Source organism: Trichechus manatus, unplaced genomic scaffold (genome assembly GCF_000243295.1).
Source record: "Trichechus manatus latirostris isolate Lorelei unplaced genomic scaffold, TriManLat1.0 scaffold00032, whole genome shotgun sequence".
NCBI lineage: Eukaryota > Metazoa > Chordata > Mammalia > Sirenia > Trichechidae > Trichechus > Trichechus manatus.
In genome coordinates, this window is record NW_004443968.1 from 9,374,309 (window position 1) to 9,396,003 (window position 21,695).

At 37.2% G+C, this 21,695-nt stretch overlaps 1 protein-coding gene across 9 annotated transcripts in view; it reads right to left on the minus strand.

Annotated features, from left to right (window-relative positions):
* The window catches only part of ARB2A (ARB2 cotranscriptional regulator A), a 483,138-nt gene that overhangs the window by 430,493 nt on the left and 30,950 nt on the right, over positions 1 to 21,695 (minus strand). For 4 of the 9 annotated variants that reach the window (XM_023730112.1, XM_012555172.2, XM_023730110.1 and 1 more), the window contains exon 2: positions 4,805 to 4,927. The exons of 2 other annotated variants lie outside the window; for them this stretch is intronic. Coding sequence is in view for 3 of the 7 variants with exons in the window: in XM_012555172.2 (XP_012410626.1) it covers positions 4,805 to 4,862 (58 nt within the window). In the remaining 4 variants the exon portion in view is untranslated. Of the gene's footprint in view, positions 1 to 4,804; positions 5,954 to 21,695 lie in introns of those variants that run through there. 3 more of the 9 variants (XM_023730115.1, XM_023730106.1, XM_023730105.1) reach the window with 3 other exon arrangements.

A 21,695-nucleotide genomic window follows, 5' to 3' on the forward strand; every position in this document is an offset into this window, starting at 1 on the left:
CACCAACAGTGTATAAATGTTTCAGTCTCTCCACAACCTCTCCAGCATTTATTATTTTGTGTTTTTTGGATTAATGCTAGCCTTGTTGGGGTGAGTCTAAGCTTTAACCTTTAAAAACAGGATAAAAAGAAGAATAAATAAAAATTAAACAGAAGGAAGGAAATAATAAAGAAGAATAAACCCATTGCCGTTGAGTCAATTCCAACTCACAGCGACCCTACAGGACGGAATAGAACTGCCCCATAGAGTTTCCAGGGAGTGCCTGGTGGATTCGAACTGCAGATCTTTGGGTGAGCAGCCATAGCTCTGAACCACTACACCACCAGGGTTTCCAAAGATAAAAAATTAATAAAATGGCAAACAGAGAAAGAATACGAAAAAAAGCAATAAAACGAAAGGCTGTTTCTTGAAAAGATAGACCATCTTTATTGATAACTCATAAATATTTAGCCAGAGTGATCTGAAAAAGTGGAGGAAAAAAAAATAAGTTGCCAATATCAGATGCTACAGACATTAAAACAGTAATGAAGGACTATTATGAAAAAATTTATGCAAACAAATTCAACAGCCAAAATAAAATAAAATTTCCTTGAATAATCCAATCTACCAAACCTCTGCACTCAAGAAAAATTAACCTGAATAGCTCTATACCTATTAAAGAAATTGCATTCAAACTTAAAAACTTTCCACAAAAAGAGGAAAAAAAAAAACATAAAAACTCCAGCCCCAGATAGCTTGACTGATGAAGTTTATCAAATAGTTAAGAAGGAAATAATATCATGTCTACATAAACTCTGCCAGAAAACAGAACAGTAAGAAATACTTCCCAAATCATTTTAAGAGGCCAGCATTACCCTAATACCAAAACCAGAAACAGACTTTCAAGAAAATTATAGAATCATATACCTCAGGAATATATATGCAAAAAAATTCTCAACAAAAATTTAGCAAATAGAATCCAACAATACATAAAAACAATAATACATCATGTCCAAATAGAATTTATCCTAGGAACACAAAGCTGGCTTAACATTTGCAAATCAGTCAATGTAATTCACCAAAGCCTAGACTCCAGGCTTCAGGTTCCTGGCTGGAGACTGGGTTTAAACCTGCTCCAATGTGTTTCTTTCCTCTTTAGACTAGTGGCTATGTGAGGTATGGTCTTTTCATGGAGAGTGGCAGGAGCTCAACAGCTGACAAGCCAGACCACACAGGCACTATAACAATCCATTGGTCTAAGCCAATCACTTAGTCCAAATCTTTATCAGTGAGGCTGGATAACACACTGGCCTCCAAGGAAGAGAGAAGCAATATTTTCTGAACAATAATCAAGACTATCACAAATAGTGATCATAAATACCCACTGCCATCAAGTTGATTCTGACTCATAGTGACCTTATAGGGCAGAGGAGAATTGCCCCATACAGTTTCCAAGGAGTAGCTGGTGGACTTGAACTTTTGGTTAGTAGCTGGTTTCTTAACCACTTTGATCATAATAATTCAATATTAACATCCATTAATGTCCAGAAAAATTTTTATTAAAGGCACTAATAAAGTGTAGGCATTATTCAAGGATGAGAGGGAGAGGAGCCAAAAACAAATCCACCTGAATTAAGAAAATGGTTATAGAATATCTTTCTAGAAGTCCAAACCAAAAAAAAAAAAAAAAAAATTGGATTCAACAAATCAGTAAGAGCCAGTAAACAAACTAAAACCCTGTATAATAAAGTAGCAAAATGAAAAGTACTCTTTTTTAAAAAAATGGAAGGATTACCCCTTGTAAAGATATCTCCATTGCCAGAAGAGATAACGTAAGTGTCTGACACATAATATGCCTTCCTTTAGTGGTAACAGTCATCACCATCCTCCACACCACCTGCATTATCATCATTATTACTTTCTTCCAGAATGCCCTGCTTTATCTCTGCTTGTCTTGAGTTTTATCGGCCATTTTTCTGACCACTGATATAATCTATGAGATACTCCAGCCATTTATCCTATTATCTGAAACACTTTTTCATTTATGAAAAATTAAGTTATTTTCAAGTATGTAGATCTTGCCATGTAAACCTGAAACCCTCTAATGAATGGGAAGTCAGTAATAATCAGTTCATTGTATAATAACGTTTTATGCATTGTAGCCCAGTTTTGAAGAAACTCAAGAATAAAATTGTTAGATACCTGTCTTCCTGTTCTAGGGATAAAGTTTTATTCAGTTTGCCAGTTTGTCCTAAAATATAATTTACTATGTATTTGTCATTTTGTCTTCTAATACTTCTAACTTGTCTTTTTTATTAATCTTAACAGCCCTACGTGTACTAAGCATTAAAATTCCTTTTGTACGAATAAAGAAGAAAAAAAAAAAAAAACAGAGAAGTGAAGAAACTTGCCCAGGGTTACACAGCTGGTAAGTGAAAAACCTGAGTTTGAAACCAGATCTTTCTACCTCTAACTAACTAATTAACCCACTGCTGTTTAGTCGATTCCGACTCGTGGTGACCCTACATGCGTCAGAATACAACTGCGCTCCACAGGGTTTTCAATGGCTGTAATCTTACAGAAATAGATTGCCAGGCCTTTCTTTCATGGTACCACTGGGTGGATTCAAACCACCAATCTTTCAGTTAGTAGTTGACTGTAAACCATTTGTGCCACCCAGGGAAGTCTTTCTACCTCTAGAACTGATACAGAGTCTTTTACCTTCATTGTACTCCCTCTAAAATCCAGAAAATCAGTCTGAACTCTTACACACTGCTTGTGGGAGTATAAACTGGAACCACAACTTGGGAAGCCAAATTTTCACATTATCAAGCAAGGTTAAAGATACACAAAGTCTGCAAACAAGCAAGTCTTTCACATACATTCCTTGTCCTCTCTCCTAAACCATCAGTGTTTCTGAGTTTGCTGGATCATTCCCATCAGCATACAAGCATGCAGTAAAATGTTTTAAAGGGATGTCTATAGCTGTCTCCAATTCCTCCTTTTCCATTCTCTACTAAAGTCTTCCAATCAGGGATTTATTTCAATTAATTCTCTGAAACAACTCTTTGTAAAGGTCACTATGACCTCCACATTGTCAAATCCAAAAGTAAATTCTCAGCCCTAGTCTTACCTGACCCATCATCAGCATATATGACTTAATTACTCACATTTTCTTCATTTGGCACTCAGGATCTCTCTCTCATTTCTGGTTCTCAGTCAATCTTACTAGAAACTAATTTTCAGTTTCTTTTCTTGGTTTCTCCTCATGTTCCTGATCCTAAATGTTGAGGTACCCCAGGGTTCAATCTTCAGACTCTTCATTTCTAGCTACACTGACACCTCAGGTGATGTCAATCAGTACCATCACTTTAAACACTGTATTTATGCTAATGAGGCCCACAATTTTTATCTCCAGCCCAAACTCTATCCCCAACTCGAGATTCAACTTCTCCATTTTGATATTTAAGAGGGATTTCAATTTAATATGTCTGAAATGTAATTCTTGCTTTCAACCACCACTACCACTCTACCCCTTGCTTTTCCCACATTCTTCATAATCTAATTCATGACACCAAACAGATGGCTATTTAGGCTAAGAACCTTTAGAATCATCTTAGTCTCTTCTAACATTCCATGTCCAATCCATGAGCAAAACACGTCATCTCTTCCTTCAAAACATATCCAGAATCTGTCCATTCCTCATCATCTTCTCTACTACCACCCTAATCCAAGCCATCATCCTCTCTCACATTTGTAAGGACATGTGGTCTGGAAAAACACAAGAATGCAACCGTTGTGGTTATTTCCCGTTTTTGTAGGTAAGGGCTAGTTACACTATCACATTAACAGACCATTATCTGTAAAAGCAGGGAAAAGGTGAGGCCAAACTGAGCTAAGGAACTGGTGGCTATACCCTGTATTTGCTTTAGACTTTCACGAAAAGAAGTAAAAGAAGAGGAGAGATTCTTGAGATATCTTTATTATCCAACCTGGCACACAAGGGTAAGACAATAGCTAGGAATTCAGAGAAGAAGCTGAAGCCAAGACTGTATGGGGCATCACCTACATATCTTAGAACTTCTGAAGACCAGATAGACTCTACAATGAATCAAGCAAAAGAGAATTCTATCATCTAACATAGCTGGCATCTCTACAATTAGAAAACCCATACGATATTTTTCTACCATCAAACAAAAGTATTGTAGGACCTTGCACAGGTTACTTAGACGATGTGATTCTGGGTAAGTCACTAGACAGTTAAATAAAAACACAATAATCAAGAAACTTTACAGTGGACAGCCCCCTCAGGAGTAAAATTACTTCAGATAACAAATTTTTTTAAACAATCTAGAACTCAAAATTCCCTAAGAATGTCTGAGGCAGATTTCTTCTGAAGTGTTAACATGGAGGCCTCTCATAAAATATCCCTAGTGCCAATACTATATAAACAGAATACAGAGATAGGCAGATCATTATCCTAACCCAGTATGACATTCCAAGCAGCAAAAACACAGTAAGGGCACTTGATTCAACAGACCTACAGTGTTAGCTTTACCACTAAATACATGACCTTCAATAAGAAAAGCATTAAAAATTCTTACCGCAGTAAAACTACATGATTCTGTGATTTATTTACTGAGTATATAATACATTTAAGACACAGAGATAGCTGCTGCAAAAGCTACAAATAATTACAAATAGTTTAGGTGCCGATGTTCTTACTTTAGAATTGGAGTACAACTGAATGGAAGGACATCTAAACATCCCTATATCTTCATTAGGCACAACGAAAATACCCTGAAAAAGCAAATTAAGTATGTACCTTTCAGTGCTGTAGATTTTTCTTTTTCATCTGGACCTCCCTGCTGGATTTGTGCCATGCTTATCCAAATTGGCAACAAATTAAAGAGCTCAAGGAAATAGACATCAATCTTCAGAAGACAGTCTAGAATGAATGAAAGCAATAAATTAAGCTCCACTCAAATCCTACCTACTCCATGAGAACGTCCTAGATCCTCCCCAGTCAAGATTAATCTCTCTATCCTGACTCCCCACTTCACTTTGTTGATGCCTATACTATAGTACTTATCATAGCCTGCCTTGCATTTGAGTTATTTATGCATTTGTCTCGGTCAGCTAACAGATTACAAGCCCCCATGAAGATAGGCATCAAGTTTTGCCATCTTTGTATGTTTTGTGTCACCTAACACGATACTTTCTACATACAGATACCTAATGTTTGCTGAATTGAAATTAGCCAAACTTTCTATTTAGTTTTAGGTCTCCATGACCTAACATTCGAATATATATATATTTTCAGGTAGTTTCAAAATATTAATTTTTTTAAAAATAAACTAAGTATATGCTATTTACAAGATCAGAATGTCCTCCTCCTGGAATATGCAGATGACCAGAAGGAGAAAAATACATAAATACAGAAAGTACCTACAGTGTAGTTTAAAATACAACTTTAAGGAAAAAAATCATCCTTTCAAAAATGAAACTATGTCAATTTCAATGTCTGGAATCCACACTCTATAAACTGTACTCCAGCAAACAATCATACTATAAATCATAATGTAAATTATGATTTCTTAAAATCTAATTCTGTGCTCCTTTGGCCAAAGGAAGGCATTAAAACTATAAATAGATGTATTTTCCCAGGGTGTCCACAAACAGTGAAGCAAACCACTATTCCTGAAGTCTTAAAAAAAAAAAAGGCAACACATACAATAGAGAAAATTAAACTAATTTAGTCAATCGATCCCTAACTATTGATGAAAATATATTAAAACTACATTCATGACAACAGTTTAAAAAAAAAGAGTATTTCTTTGATTAAGGAACCCAAATGATTTACTACACACAAAGCAAATTTCAGTTTATGTTCAGAGACATATTTTACAATTATCTCTAAAATTTGAGGCATATTTATACTCACCAGAGTGTAGCAGAAAATACTTTAAAAAAAATAACAGTGAGAGTAATAAATATTTTTAAGCTATAAATGCTCCGAATAATCATAAATCAATGCTGCCCTTACTTCAACTCCAACTACAGGCGGTGTGGATCCACCACCAACTAGCCCCGTGCCCTTGACAAAGTATTTAACTTCTCCATGAGTGGCACAAACGTTTGTGCTCAACTACTAACCTAAAGGTTGGCAGTTTGAATCCAACCAGCAGCGTTGTGGAAGGAAGGTCCGGCGATTTGCCTCTGTAAACACTGTAGCCAAGAAAACCCTATGAAGTAGTTCTATTCTGTGACACATGGAGTTGCTACAAGTCAGAATCGACTTGATGGCAACAGGGGTGTTTTCTGGTTGGGGGTGGTGGTGCCTCATTTTCCATACCTGTAAAATGGGAATGACAGTCGTGCTTCCCTGGTAGCGTTACAGTGAGGATTAAAGGTGATAGCAAGCGTAAAACATTTAGTATACTGCCTGGTCCATGATTAAGTACTCAACATACATTAGCTTATATTTTTTTAATTATTGTTGTAAATGTACCCTAGCTTTACCTACCTCTGTTGTCTGGGGCAAGTTACTTAGTATCCAAAATCTTCAATTTCCTCACTTATAAAATGTATAAAACCCACTGCCGTCAAGTCAACGACGACTCATAGTGACCCCCTAGGACAGAGTAGAACTGCCTCATGGTGTTTCCAAGGCTGCAATCTTTATGAGGCAGACTGCCACATCTTTCTTCCCTGATAAAATGTACAACATAACATATATTATATAATAGTGGTGAAAATTAAACATTGTACAAAATGTGAAGAGCTGATCACTGCATTATTAGCAGTATTACTGCCACTCAATGGTGTGAGGTTTCCTAACAGGAATAACTAGAAGACTATTTTTTACTAAGAAAACATTTTCACTTTGCATGTAAATATCTGCTATTTTTCTTTTGTGAAAAGGTAACTCAAAACTCTGAAAATTCTACATGAATAAAATGCGTCTTTAGTCCTTCAAGAAATATATCCTAGTTAATAGGGTAGACAATGTGTAAGACCCTGGGACTGCAATGGTGAGTAAAATAGACATGGTCACTGTCCTCATAGGGGCTTACTTTCTGGCTGCCAAATCAAACTGCCAAAAAGCTACAAGTGGAATATATAAGACCTACACTGATGATTACAGTGCCGTTAGAAGAAAGCAGTATCTGTAAGGGATATCTACTTACATTCAGGAATTAGTCTTATCTGTCAAGTCCCACAAGCTTGTGCACAAGTTTCACCGGCAACTCCCTATTACAGAAATTAAAGCAGTCTCCCAAACCAAAACCCAAACCAAACCCACTGACGTCAAGTCGATTCCAACTCACACTGACCCTATAGGACAGAGTAGAACTGCCCACAGGATTTCCAAGTCTGTAAATCTTTATGGAAGCAGACTGCAACATCTTTCTCCCATGGATTTGAACTACCAACCTTCAGGTTCGCAGCCGAGTACTCTAACCGCTGTGCCACCAGGATTCCCTAAAGGAATCCCAGGGTAGTGCAAATGGGTAAGCACTCCACTACTAGCTAAAACATTGGCGCAAATGGGTAAACACTCAACTACTAGTTGAAAGGTTGGCACAAACAGGTAAGCACTCGACTACTAGCTGAAAGGTTGACAATTCAAACCCACCCAGCAGCACCTCGGAAGACGGGCCTGGCAACATGCTTCCAAAAGGTCACAGCCTTGAAAACCCTATGCAGCAGTTTTACACTGCACACACTGGATCACCATGAGTCAGAATCTACTCAAAGGCAATTAACAGCAGCAGCAGCAGAAATTAAAGAGAAATATTCATAATAAAAGATTCCACCCAACGTCCTTTTCTAACAACCCCACAACTAAATTAACTGCAGAGGACTCCTTGCATGTTTCGCTTTATCCCTCTGTCAATTCAGTATTTTTTCTAAATATAAACGATTAGATTATTTTTCACTGGCCCTAAATTGTCTTGATTCCTAAACAGAACAATTTATGCAATTATTTCATTGTGACTATTTTAAGAAACTTAAAACTATAAATTTATCCTTGGTGCTGGAGTCACTTTCAAGATTTATATTTTAAAGAATCATTTTCAAGATTCCCAAAGTTAAGTATCAATTAATAATCATTATCCTTATTTTACATGAGGCAACCTAAAAATATACAGAGTAATTCAGTGGAGTGATGATACAAGTTAGGAGACTACTAATTACTATCCGTGACCCTAAACCTTATAGTAGCAGATGCGAGCAGGTAAGCAAAATGCAAAAGCAATCTGCCTGTGACTCTCTTATTCACTGTGTTAGATTTTTTACTGTCTTAAGTTATTTTCCGTGGCTGTGGCACAGCTGGTGAAGCTAAATCAGGAACATTATAAATTCTCAATTTAGTTTTCCTAATAAAAATTCAGAGTTATAACCTGCATGACCACAGATAAACACTACTGAAAATGCAGCCAGCAAGCTGTTTGATACATTTGATATATATTAATATGTGCTCTCGACATAGTTTATTTGGCATTATCTGATGGAGGTTAGGTTATAGGGAATAAAGTCGTGGAAGGTTTTTACTGATGTGAATTGGGACCCAGTTGACATGTTGTATACTTCATGATAACCACTGCTGTTTAAATGTGGTTTCCTAGAAATGGTTACAGTATAAACTAGATTCAAAACATCTCAGTTTGCGATTTCATTCTGTGAACTACACAAAGCAATTATCATATCTGCTTTCCTTCTATGATTCCAACAGAGAATCCACCATGTGTAAATAAAGCTATAAATAACTTGTCATGTGTAATCTTTATCCAGTCATCATTTCAAAACATGAAACAGTAGAATATTTCTTAGTTGCCCCGTTTCCTCAAAATATGACATGAACACTTACAAAATGCAGAGAAAGGTACACAGAAGCCTCAGTTTTTTATGTTTGTTTATTTTTAAGTAGGTACTAAATAAGAACTAGATATATACAATTTTGCAACAGGTTTCTCCACCTTACATTCTGAATATAACCCTGAAAGTACAATACATATCACAGGAGAAGCAAAACTGGGTAACTCCCTGGGATCCTCAGGACTGATCTGGTTCTAATCTGGCCCCAAAGGGCTTATTAAGTCAGGCTCTGGAAATCCAGTTCAAAATAGGCCGACAGCAATCGAAAGTACAGTAAATGAATCAGTACCAAAGATTTGAGAGGAAGCAAAGGACCTATCCAAATCACAGCTAAAATACCAATGTTTCCAGAAGTTGCTCCTCATCAAAGTGTCAGTTTATAAAAAACACTGGACAGTATACAGTTCTCAGACTATATTGAGAAAAATGTATTTGTGTGTGTGTGTGTGAGAATGTGTGTGTATGGATAGTCGTATGGCACCAAGGGAGAGCATGAAGAATGAGGGCATCAAGTGGAGCAGACATGGAACACAAGCCCAGGATAATGTGGGTTCCTGGTGTATAGTCAATGGTAGCGTCTACATAAATGCAATCTATATTTGAATCATGGTTTAGCTCAGACCAGAAATATCCGGTTCCAACCCAAGCCTATCCAAATCAATTCCTTAGTTTCCCAGGCAAAGTGATATAACAAGTTTGAAATCTAGGTTTTTAATCTCAGTTCTACCACCTAGTAGCTGAGCAACTTTGAGAAAGCCACAACTTCTCAAATCTAAGTAATGAGAATAATAATGAAAACAAAAGCACTTACCTTTGCAGGGATATTATGAAAATCATACGAAAGAATGTAGATTTAAACATTTTGCAAACTATGAATTTCTTTACAAATAGTAGTAACCCATATAAAATCAGAAATAACTGAGTTCCAATTAATTTGTGCTCAATAACTAAAAACAGTCCAGCTTCCAGGAATGAGAAGTTTTTGATGTGCATCACCTGCATACATTCAATGAGCAAATAATAAGGCCTACAATAAACATCTGTTGAGTTGACTTGGGTTTCCAAGATTATAAATTTAAATCATTATTTTTATATATTTCTTTTTAAAACTTATTAAAATGTGTGTGTCAAAAATGGTCAAGAACATGAGTTCCATCTTCGTTTAGATGAATGCTTTGCCCAAAGAAGAACACTGTTCCAACTATTTCTTAAATGCACACACTGGTCACAGGATTATCTGATCCTTTCACACCCATTATCTTATCAGGTCACCGTAGCTGGTAAGGGCAGGCAGACTTGACAGTACCTGCATTTTACAGAGATGAGGCATCCAGGGCTAAGTAATTTGGCTAAGGATCTCAAATGGTAAGAGTTGACTGGAATTGTAACTCTGGCCTTCTGACTCCTGGTTATGAGTTCCTTCTATTCTACCATGCTGGCAGACTCAAACTACCCAACTTCACTAGAAAAAACAGTTCCAAGTTTCTTTATCCTGTAGCAAGTTTACACTCTCGTGTACTAATTTATATGTCAGGAAGTAATACAGTTTGGGCAAGTTTGAGGTAGTTAATTAACATTAATAGACTAAAGTTGTCAACCAAAATTGTCTGACTTTTTGGTTAGCTGTTCAGAATTAAGACTGACAAAATTACTCCCCATCATTTCTCATAATACGTTGATAAATCAAACACCTAAAAGAAAAAGCCAAATGTTAAGAAACAGCAAATAAAAAGAAACGAATATTGTACTACTATGTCTTTTTAACAGGTTCTATGTTTGGTAATCATTTGGTAGGTTTCAATTTTTTTTTTTTGGATAGCCAAAATACAGAAATTCAACAAGACTAGGATAACCTTAGAATGTCTGCAAAACAATGCTAAAAATAGAGTTAAGAAATTAAAGACTTCGACAATATTCAATTTTGAAGTCCCTCTCAAAAGAAAAAAAATTAAGTAGTAAAGGTAGTCCCCAACTTATGAGGTTCCATTCCAACAACTGATACAAGTAGAATGCCTCATTTTTATTTTAGTTTTCATTATTATTGCCTTTTATTATCAGTATCTTTATAAACCCAATCTTTATTTGTCTTCAGGGGTTAGAAATATTACAGATAAACTTACAGGTGTATTTTAATACGTACATACAAAAATAAAAATTTACTCCACGGATGAAGAAGAGTTGGACAATGCTGAAATTTTGTCAATTGTGGCAATAACTCCATTTACGGAAGGTTCGAGAATGAGGATGGTGTTTCTAGTCAGAAAATCAGTGACAGTTGTCTGTATGGTCCTTTTCTGTTTTTCTTCATATATTTCATGCTAACATCTCACTGTTTCCCAAATCTGCCTACCGACTTCAAGCAAAGCAATCAGCATTTGAGTCCATGTTTTCAAGCAACTGAAGCTCCTGATTTAATTTAGAAAAAATTCCAGCTAATTCTTTCACTGTAAAATTTTTTGACAACTTCTTTCCTTTCTCTTCCTCATTCTTTCTTGTTTACCATTTCTTTCCTCTGCTATACCACAGTGTTTTGAACAGTAAATCATAAAATTGAACATGAGAGTGATCACCTGAGAAGGATAACATCAGCAAATTATGTAGTGTAACACTGTATGTAGTACATATTAGTAATGATAAGATGTACAAAAAAAAAAAAGGTCATAATGGTCATAAGCGCAGTTTGTCATAGCTCCAGTATGTCCTAAGTCAGGGACTACCTGTATTTTATTAATTTTTCATAATAGGGAGCAGAAATGCTGGAGCTACAGTCGAGAACAAAAGTAGTCTCAAAAAGAAGAGTCAATGCTCAAAATTTTTAAAAAACAGAAAATGCCAAACAAATAGTACCCATTGCTGTTGAGTCTATTCCAATTCATAGCGACCCTATGGGTCAAATATACATTTCATATAAGCTATTTAAAAGACTCTAATTCTATTGTAAACATATACAATAAAATATAAACAATATTAACTCCATAACTCCAGGCGAAACTGAACAAGTAGAAACTATCTCATAAAATTTCAAAGCAGTCAATATCATGAAATAGCAGAAATAATATATTTGCAAAACCAGCATCAAATTTTCTCATTCCACACACATGCTCACTTGAATCCCTGCTAAACTTTGGGAACTCAAGATTCAACTTAGAATTAAAAATAAAACACACGTGGTAGACACTAAGCTTCACCACCCAGATCCCCCTTAGAGGGGGACTTGTGGCTTAGTTGGAGGGAGCACAGTTGGCAAACAGTCCTCAGTTGTCCACTTCTTCAGGTCTGCTTTAGGTGCACAGAGTCACCTTACTCAGGTCCACACGTTTATCCTGTCAACCCTCATCCAGTGACTGAGCTAAGTGGGAACACAAAAGCCCAGCCATTTCGATCTAATGCAATTCCAAATGGCAATATTTGCTCCAGAGCTTGCTATCAAGTTGGTCAAGACTTTTGCAGGCTTGCATGGCAATTTGACTTCTCCCTGCGACCAATCCTAACCTCTGCCTTCCTTTCACAAGCGTTGATTTCTAATAAAGATCTTGCACCCCAAATTCTGTCTCAGCATCTGCTTCTGAAAAATGCAAGTTGTGACAATGTACTTTTCTAAACGTTTTGTTCTGAAAGTTAAATAAAAAATTTCTGATGTTAAGAGACAAGATGTATCCAGAATATATAAAGAACTCTTGTAACCAAGCAACAAAGAGACAAATAACCGAATTAAAAAATGGGCGAAGAATATGAATAGACATTTCTTCAAGGAAGATATACAAATGGCCAAAGAGCACACAAACAGATGCTCAACATCATTAGGTATTAGGAAATGCAAATCAAAACCACAATGAGATACAACTTCACACTCCCCAGCATGGCTATAGTCAAAGAGAAAGACAATAACAAGTGCTGGTGAGAATGTGAAGAAATTGGAACCCTCATACATCGCTGGTTGTAATGTAAAACAATACAGCCACTTTGGAAAACATTCTGGCAGTTCTTCAAAATGTTAAACATAGAGTTACCATATGACCCAGCAATTCCACTTCTAAGTATATACCCAAAAGAACTGAAAACACATGTCTACACAAAAACTTGTACACGAACGTTCATAGCAGCATTACTCATAAAAGCCAAAAAGTGGAAACAACTGAAATGTCCATCAACTGTTGGATGAATAAACAAAATGTGGTGTATCCATACTGTTACGGATTGAACAGCGTCCCCAAAAATTTATGGTGAAGTCCTAACCCCTGGTACCTATGAAGGTGTTTGGAAATAGGGTCTTTGAAGCTGTTGTCAGTTAGTCAGCATAAAGTCATACAGGAGTAGGGTGAGTCCTAACCCAACGTGAGTGGAAGGTGAGCATTATGTAAACTTTTTGTACATCACAGTGTTCTAGCCCAGCTTGTTCAAGTTCTCTGTGTTGGGGGTTCTCTGACAATAGTAATTTGCCTCCCTTGCCAGTTACTGTCCCTTGCATATCTCTTTCTAGGAGAATTTGGTCAGAAGCATTAATTCACCATGGGCACGATTCAAGTAATTCACGTACACATGCCACCTACTAGCACCCCAATCTTACTCAATTTCTAACAAGAATTAAAATCTGGTACTAATTGTTTTATTGTTATTATTACTATTTTGACTATTATGAAATAACTGGTCCCCATCATTGTACAGCTTACTTCAAAGATAGAAATGTACCATTTGCTACAGGAAAAAACACTTGAGCATATAATCAAACAATTGGTAAGCTATAATAAACCCAGTAAGCTATACAAATAATATTCGTAATAAAGTTTAACGGCAAAGTTAAGCTTTGTAGAGACCACAGGTGTACTACAAATAGGCACTTAAGTACCATTCATATCCAATGTCTACTGGAAGTGAACTCCTTATTTTTTACTTAAGGGGAAAAATCTCGGCGAAACCTGACAACCTAAATACATTAACAACAAGGAATATTATTATTTAGATGCCTTCAGAATAGATTTTTTTTGGCTTCTAGAATTTCCCCATTTCTTATGGAGTGATACTACCTTCTAGAATTTCATTTTTATACCAGATTTCAACAATGCCCTCATCCTGGGACCAAGATGCAATGAATTCAGAAAGATTTTGGGAGGCTCTATACAACTGTAACTACAAATATCTAACCTAAAAAAAAAAAGAAAGTTAGGAATTTGAAACTTCAAGCCACCTTTTTTAAAACTGTCATATTAGTTACAGTGATTATATACTTTATTCAGAAAACAATACACACTATATACACAACTGATAAGCCAAAACCAAACCCGTTGCCGTCGAGTGATTCTGACTCATAGAGCCACAATCGATAACTTGTCTAAATTAACAAAGGACCTGAGGCAGCAAATGCTCTTATTCTAAAAATAATCAAAGAGCTTTGATTATTTCTACAAATTTTTTTTTTCTACAAATATTTTTCCCCTACAAAAGAGAGTCATTGCGTGGCCACACTATTAACTACATGAAATAAACTGTGGCACAGAACTTGCCAGCATAAAGACACTTTGTGGAATGTTAAGTCATTTATGGCATTAGACCTACATTTGGCCATAATATGTCAGATGGCTCTCGTTACTCTTGTCTACATAATCACAAAATGATAGGGTCCCTTCCTGTGATTATTAGAGTCAAGAATTCTACAACTAGACTTCCAATTCCAGTATTTTAGCTAAGTGTCCCAAAAGACTCTTCTACTCCAGAATAACTAAGCCCTGGAAAGTTATCATAATTTGCAAATGATATGATTACTACAACAACAACAAAACGAATTAAGAAACAAGATTTTCTAGACTCAAGAAACAAGAAGAATCTTAACTACATTATTAGGAATAAGAAAATTTAACAAGATGGCTTGCTATAAGATTAATATATTAAAAATCAAGTGTACAAATAACAGCATCAATCATTGATAAAACATTTAAAAAATACATCACTTGTAATAGCAAAAAAAAAAAAAAATGGTGCGAATAAGTCTAACCAAAGATATGTTAAACCTATATGCAGAAAATCATAAAATGTTATTGAAAGACATTAAACAAGACCTAAAAACATGAAGAGATATACCATATTCATAGAAAGACTAAATATTGTGAAGATATCAATTTTCCTAATTGATACATAGATTCAATGCAATTCCACTCAAACACATCAGAAGTTTTTTGCAGAACTTGAAAAACTAATTTAAAAAGCTATATGAAAGAGGAATTAGCAAGAACAACTAAGAAACTCCTAAAGAAGAATATGTTAGGGAGACTTGTCCTATCAGTATCACAAAAATTAAGAGGTCTGGCAATACCAAAAGTTAAAAAAGAATGAAGATAATGGGAATTCTTATTCACACTGCTGATCAAAATGTAAATTATCACAACTACTTTGGAAAAAATGGCGTGATCTTTCAAAGTTAAACATTCCCATAATCTTCGACCCAACAATCTCACCCCTTGGTCTATTCCTTCATCTTGTAAATCAGGAGACAGGTATGAAAATGTTCGTATCACCAAAAAAGCTGGGTTATTCATTATCTACTGGTACATAGGAACCCAGGTGGCATAGTGGTTAAGAGCTTGGCTTCTGACCAAAAGGTCATCGGTTTAAATCCACCAGCTGCTTCTTGGAAACCCTATGGGGCAGTTTTACTCTGTTCTATAAGGCCTCTATGAGTTAGAGTCAACTTGATGACAACAGGTTTGGTTTGGTTTTGGTTTATTGGTACCTAACAAACTACTGAAAACTTAGTGGCCTAAAACAACAAAAATTTATTATTTCTCATAGTTTCTGTGGATCAGAAGTTTCGGAGCAGCTCAGCTGAGGGATTCTGGCTCAGGATATCTCATGAGGTTGCAGTCAAGATACACTGGTCAGGTCTGTAATCACTGGAAGGCCTGACTGGGACAAGAGCATCTACTTCCAAGGTGGCTCATTCACATGGACAGAAAATTGGCACTAGTTGCTAGTGACCTCAGTACCGTCGCACATGACCTTCTTTACAGGTCTTCTTGAACATCCTACAACATGGTTGCTGGCTTTCCCCAGAGAGATCAATACAAAAAGAGCAAGGAGGAACCTGCAATATGTTTTATGACAACCTCGGAAGTCATACCATCCTTCCTTGATTTCTACCAGCACAGAAGACAGCACTATTGAAAGTAAGCGGGGTCTACCCAAAGGCATGGAAATCAAGGGGCAAAGATCACTGGGGATCATTTTGGAGTCTGGATACCACATATGGAAAACAATTTGTTCTCCAATTACAGAGCAACACACAAATTGTGATATATTAATGGAACTGAATATTGCACAGCAGTGAAAACAAACGAACCACAACTAAACTCAAAAACATGAATGTTCTAAAAATAATATTGAATAACAAAGTGTCAGAAGACTAAATAGAACATGATACCACATACACGGAGTTCAAAACAAACTAAACAAAATAATGTATTATTTAGGTACATATAACCTCAAACTATAATAAAAAGCAAGAAAAAAAATAAGTACAAAATTCAGAATACGGATTACTTCTGGGCAGGAGTGGAGCATGAGATAGTCAATGCAAGTCACTGATCAATCGTGTTTTGAGCCTTGGATTGGGTGGTGAATTTACAGGTGTTCATTATACAATTATGCTTTATAACTTGCATAAGCACTACATATAAGGTTGCCACTTCTGAATCGGTATATGTAGTAAGATGAATGGTGGGTCAAAAAAAGATATGTCATGCCCTGGAACCTATGAATGTGACCTTATTTGGAAAAAGGGTCTTTGCAGCTGTAACTGTTAAGAATCTTAAGATGAGACCATCCTGGATTAATTGAGTGGGCCCTAAATCCAATGACAAGTGTCCTTATAAAACATAGAAAAGAAAAAGACACAGATACATACAAGAAGACTATGTGAAGACAGAGGCAAAGAATGTAGTTAGGCTGCCACAAGCCAAGGAATACCTGGAGCCACAGAAGCTTGAATAACAAGGATTCTCCCCTAGAGCCTGCCAACACCTTGATTTCAGACTTCTTGGCCTCCAGAACTGTGAGAATAAATTTCTGTTGTTTTAAGCCACCCAATTTGTTATGGTAGCCACAGAAAACCAATAAAGTTTTATACACACACACAAAATCAAATACCCTGGCTGCACTTGCTCTTTTTTTTAATTTATCAACAATATATTTTAAATAATAGAGAAAAACATTAAAAAGAAAAAGAACACTATAACTAATTTTAAGGAGCCTGGCAGCACAGTACTTAAGCACTGGGCTGCTAATTGCAAGGTCAGTGGTTCGAACCTATTAGCCGCTCCGTGGGAAAAAGATGTGACAATCTGCTTGCATAAAGATTACAGCCTTGGAAATGCTATGGGGCAGCTCTACTCTGTCCTATATGGTCACTATGAGGTGGAATCAACTTGACAGCACCCAACAACAACAATGTAACTAATTTTAGAAGCATTGCCTTTTATAATTTTATATTCGTTCTTTGGAGCATATTCTCTAGAAAAATGTGGAGAGTGTGGCCCCATTTATTTAGTCAGGAATGTAGAGGTTCTGCCCATGAGTAAACCCTACAAAAAGCAGTCAAGAGGAAAAGGATAAACAAGTGCTGAGTAAGAAGCTACAGAACAGTTATGTATCTATAAGGTATTATTAGGTTTTTAAAAGCCAACTGATTCTCTGCCTGCTTTGAAATGGAACTAATATTTTGAAAAAAAATGTATTACATCAAAAGTTTTTGCATCAGCTATTAAAAAGGACAAACTTTACGTATTTTTAAACCAGAACTTAATAATATCCTACAACCTTGGAGCCCTGGGGGTGCTGTGGTTAAGAAATCAGCTGCTAACCATAAGGTTGGCAGTTCAAATCCACCAGCCACTCCTTGGAAACCCTATGGGACGGTTCTACTCTGTCCTATAGGATCCTATGAGTTGGAATCGACTCCACAGCAATGGGTTCTTGCCTACAACCTTAGAATAAAACATCTAAAAAAATCAACTAAGCACTTTTGAAACTGTCATCTGTAGTTTACATTTTGGTGCATATGTTTTTCTTCTTTGCTTGGCCTACGGTTACTAGTAAGTATAATAAATAAAACCTGCCTTCGAAGATATAAGGGAAGCCTGGTGGAGTAGTGGTTCAAGCACTCAGCTGCTGACTGCAAAGTCAATGGTTCAAACCCACCAGCCGTTCCACCGGAGAAAGATGTAGCAATCTGCTTCTGTAAAGATTTTAGCCTTGGAAACCCTACGGGCAGTTCTATTATGTCCAATAGAGTAGCTATGAGTTGGAATAGACTGGACGGCAAAGGGTTTCGTTTTGAAGATATACAAATTACTAACATTTTTAAATGCTGGGATAAGAGGTAGTTATAAATGACTTGAAAATGAAAGATGAGGGCTAAGAATTCAATTCAGAATGATCTGTCCCTGGGGCTGCTAAAGGTTGGGCTCATCTAGTCACAAGAAAATATTTGCCACAGAAAATTATCTGCCAGTCTTTCAACATGACACAAAAATGAGCTTTAATTCTGAGAAGGAAAAAAAAAAAAAAAACTTCCCTGTTTTTCCAAAATAACATGAAAAAAGGAAAATGCTATAACAGCAGCCACTGGAGGGAGGACTTCAAGTTAGAATCAGAATAAAACAAGCATAAAACATTTTATCTGGTGCTTTGTCTGAACATAACATTTTGTTAAAGTCATTTCTATTTGTTTAAATGACGAACACCGAAAATAACACTTTTTCTGCATGAGAGTTAAACTTCCTTTCACTGAAAAACAGATGTTGATTCAACTGTCCTTTATTGGTACACAAATTAGCAGTAAGAAAATTATAAAGCTGCCTGAGCTGACAAAGAATTAGCACTGCTGCTTAATCTAAGTACACATTTAAAGGCCTCTACTTGATTTTAAATAAGCCTATATTTGGCTCATTTGAAATATTATTCACTGATTTTGCTATAGGACTTCAGACACCACTCAGTTCCTAAGAAAACTACCTGATATCTGACTACAGCTAAATTAGCAGAGCTTATTAAAATATGTGCCATTGCTATTGATGTGGGTGATGGGTTTGATTCTGTTTTCTAACAAAAACATGCAAATATTTTAATATTTGTGATCTAAAACTAGTTTTACACACACATATGTGTACACACACACAAACAGGTATTACAGGGATCCCAAAGTAAGCTGCAAGCCTCCAGTGTTGTACTTTTACAAACCACTAAGTATACACAGTTATTACTAAAAACAAGTTTTCATTAGATTACAAATGCAAAATCATAGACCTGAAAGGGCCCAGAAGTGAGTTCTGGTTAATCAAGAGGTTTCTTTCAAGTTCACAATCTGTTTTCTGTTTCAATAGTGGTTATATAATACACAACAGACAACAGGCTTGTGTAAAGTCCTGAAACAATTCCAAAAATAACAATATTCCTTCCCCTTTAAAATAATTCGTTACACAATCAATGAGATCCATATTTATGCTTATTCCAAAGAAAGATGATCCAACCAAATGTGGAAATTATCAAACAACATAATCTAACACGTAAGTAAAATTTTGCTGAAAATCATTCAAAAGCGGCTGAAGCAGTACACTGACAAGGAACTGCCAGAAATTCAAGCCAGATTCTGAAGATGACATGAAACCAGGAATATCATTGCTGATGTCAGATGGACCCTGGCTAAAAGCAGAGAATACCAGAAAGATGTTTCCCTGTGTTTTATTGACTATATAAAGGTATTAGACTGTGTGGATCATAACAAAATTATGGACAATATTGTGAAGAATGGGAATTCCAGAACACTTAATTGTGCTCATGAGGAACCATCTGTACATAGCTAAAAGAACAGTCATTTGAACAGAACAAGGGGATACTGTGTGGTTTAAAGTCAGGAAAGGTGTATGTCAGGGTTGTATCCTTTCACCACACTTATTCAATCTGTATGCTGAGCACATAATCCTAGAAGCTGGACTATATGAAGAAGAACGCAGCATCAAGATTGAAGGAAGACTCATTAACAACCTGCATTACACAGACGATACAACCCTGCTTGCTGCACTGGTTAAGACTGTGTGTCAACTTGGCTGGGCCGTGATTCTCAGTATTTACATGTGATCACTCCCATGATGGAATCTGCTGTGAGCAGTCAATCAACTGAAAGGGAGTTCCCTTGGGGTTGTGGCCTGCATCCAAATATAAGCAGATGTTCTGACTTTTTTGATCACTCTGGATCCTGCAGCTGCCTCCTGTTCGTCTGATCTCCGGTTCTTGGGACTTGAGCTATCAGCTTATTTGCTGATCTTGGGATTCGTCAATCTTCACAGCCTGTGAGTGGGAGTCCTGCTCTCCAAATTGCCAACCTTGGGTTCACCAGCTCCTGCAGCTATGTGAATCAGGAGAAGCTTTGTGGTCTTGCCTAGCAATCTTGGGATTCATCAATTTTCACAGCCTGAGAGCAAGAGCCTTACTCTCCAACCTGCCTCTCTTGGGTTTGCAAGCCCCTGTGGCTACATGAATTGAGAGAAGCCTCTATCCTGATCCACGGACTTGGGATGTTACAGCCTCTACAATCGCATGAGTCGTTTCCTTGATATACATTTCTATATGTACATATTTCTATGCTTTACTGGTTTTCCTTCTCTAGAGAACCCAGCCTAAGATGCTTGATGAAAGCAAAAAGGACTTGAAGCACTTATTGAAGAAGATCAAAGACCACAGCCTTCAGTATGGGTTACACCTCAACATGAAGAAACAAAAATCCTCACAAATGGACCAATAAGCAACATCATGATCACTGGAGAAAAGCTTCAAGTTGTCAAGGATTTCATTTTACTTGGATCTACAATCAATGCCCATGGAAGCAGCAGTCAAGAAATCAAAAGAGGAGGCAGGGCCAAGATGGCGGAGTAGTCACTCTTCCGGTAGACCCTCTTATAACAAAGGCCCAAAAAAACAAGTGATTCAATTATATATGGCAATATGGGAGCCCTGAACATCAAAGGCAGAGTTGAGGAACCAGACTGAGTAGCAGGGGGAAGGAGAGACAGTTTGGAAGCAGCGAGGAGTTGCCAGGCCTGACCCAGCAGGAGCCTGAGCCCTTCAGGCCTGATCAGCTCCAGGGTGAGTGGTGAGGCAGGCAAGCAGCCATGCTCAGGAGGCGCATTTTCCGCACTGGGAGAGACCCAGCACCAGAGACCCTACACGGCCACCCAGAACCAGTGAGAAGCAGCCCTCCACAAAAGATAAGCATTTGTTTATGGCTTACCGCGCGGATCAAAAACACCCCCTTTAGGGAAAAACCTCTCTCCCATTTACCTCCCAGCTCACTGCTCTGCACTGGGTCCCTCACCGGCTTCAGCAATTGCCGAGTCCCCTGGGCCAGAAGTAGGATCCGTCACATGCCCATAGCCATTCTCCCCGTCTTGGAGAGCGAACAAATTAACAAATGGGAAAAAATAAACTGCCAGCTCCCCTAAGCCAGGAACCCAGGGTAGGTACAGCTCCTTTGCCTAGGCACAGCCATAAGGGATCCAAGGACTTTGAGTGCCTTTCCCCCCGCAGAGACTTGTGTGGGCCCATCTCAACAGCGTAGGCCCTCATTAACGCAGTACAACAGAGTATATCCTGGAACTCTAACTTCAACTGTGTCAGCTGTGAAGTGGCAGGTTCTTGACATTTGACACTGCTCTGCCCATTAAGCAGGGTCTTCACCTACCCACATCAGGGCCTGAGGACTTGTGGCTCCACCCACGCCACCTAGCCACCTGTGAACGTAAGAAGAATATTTAATGCAAAAATGAGTCCACCCTTAATTTTTGAAAATA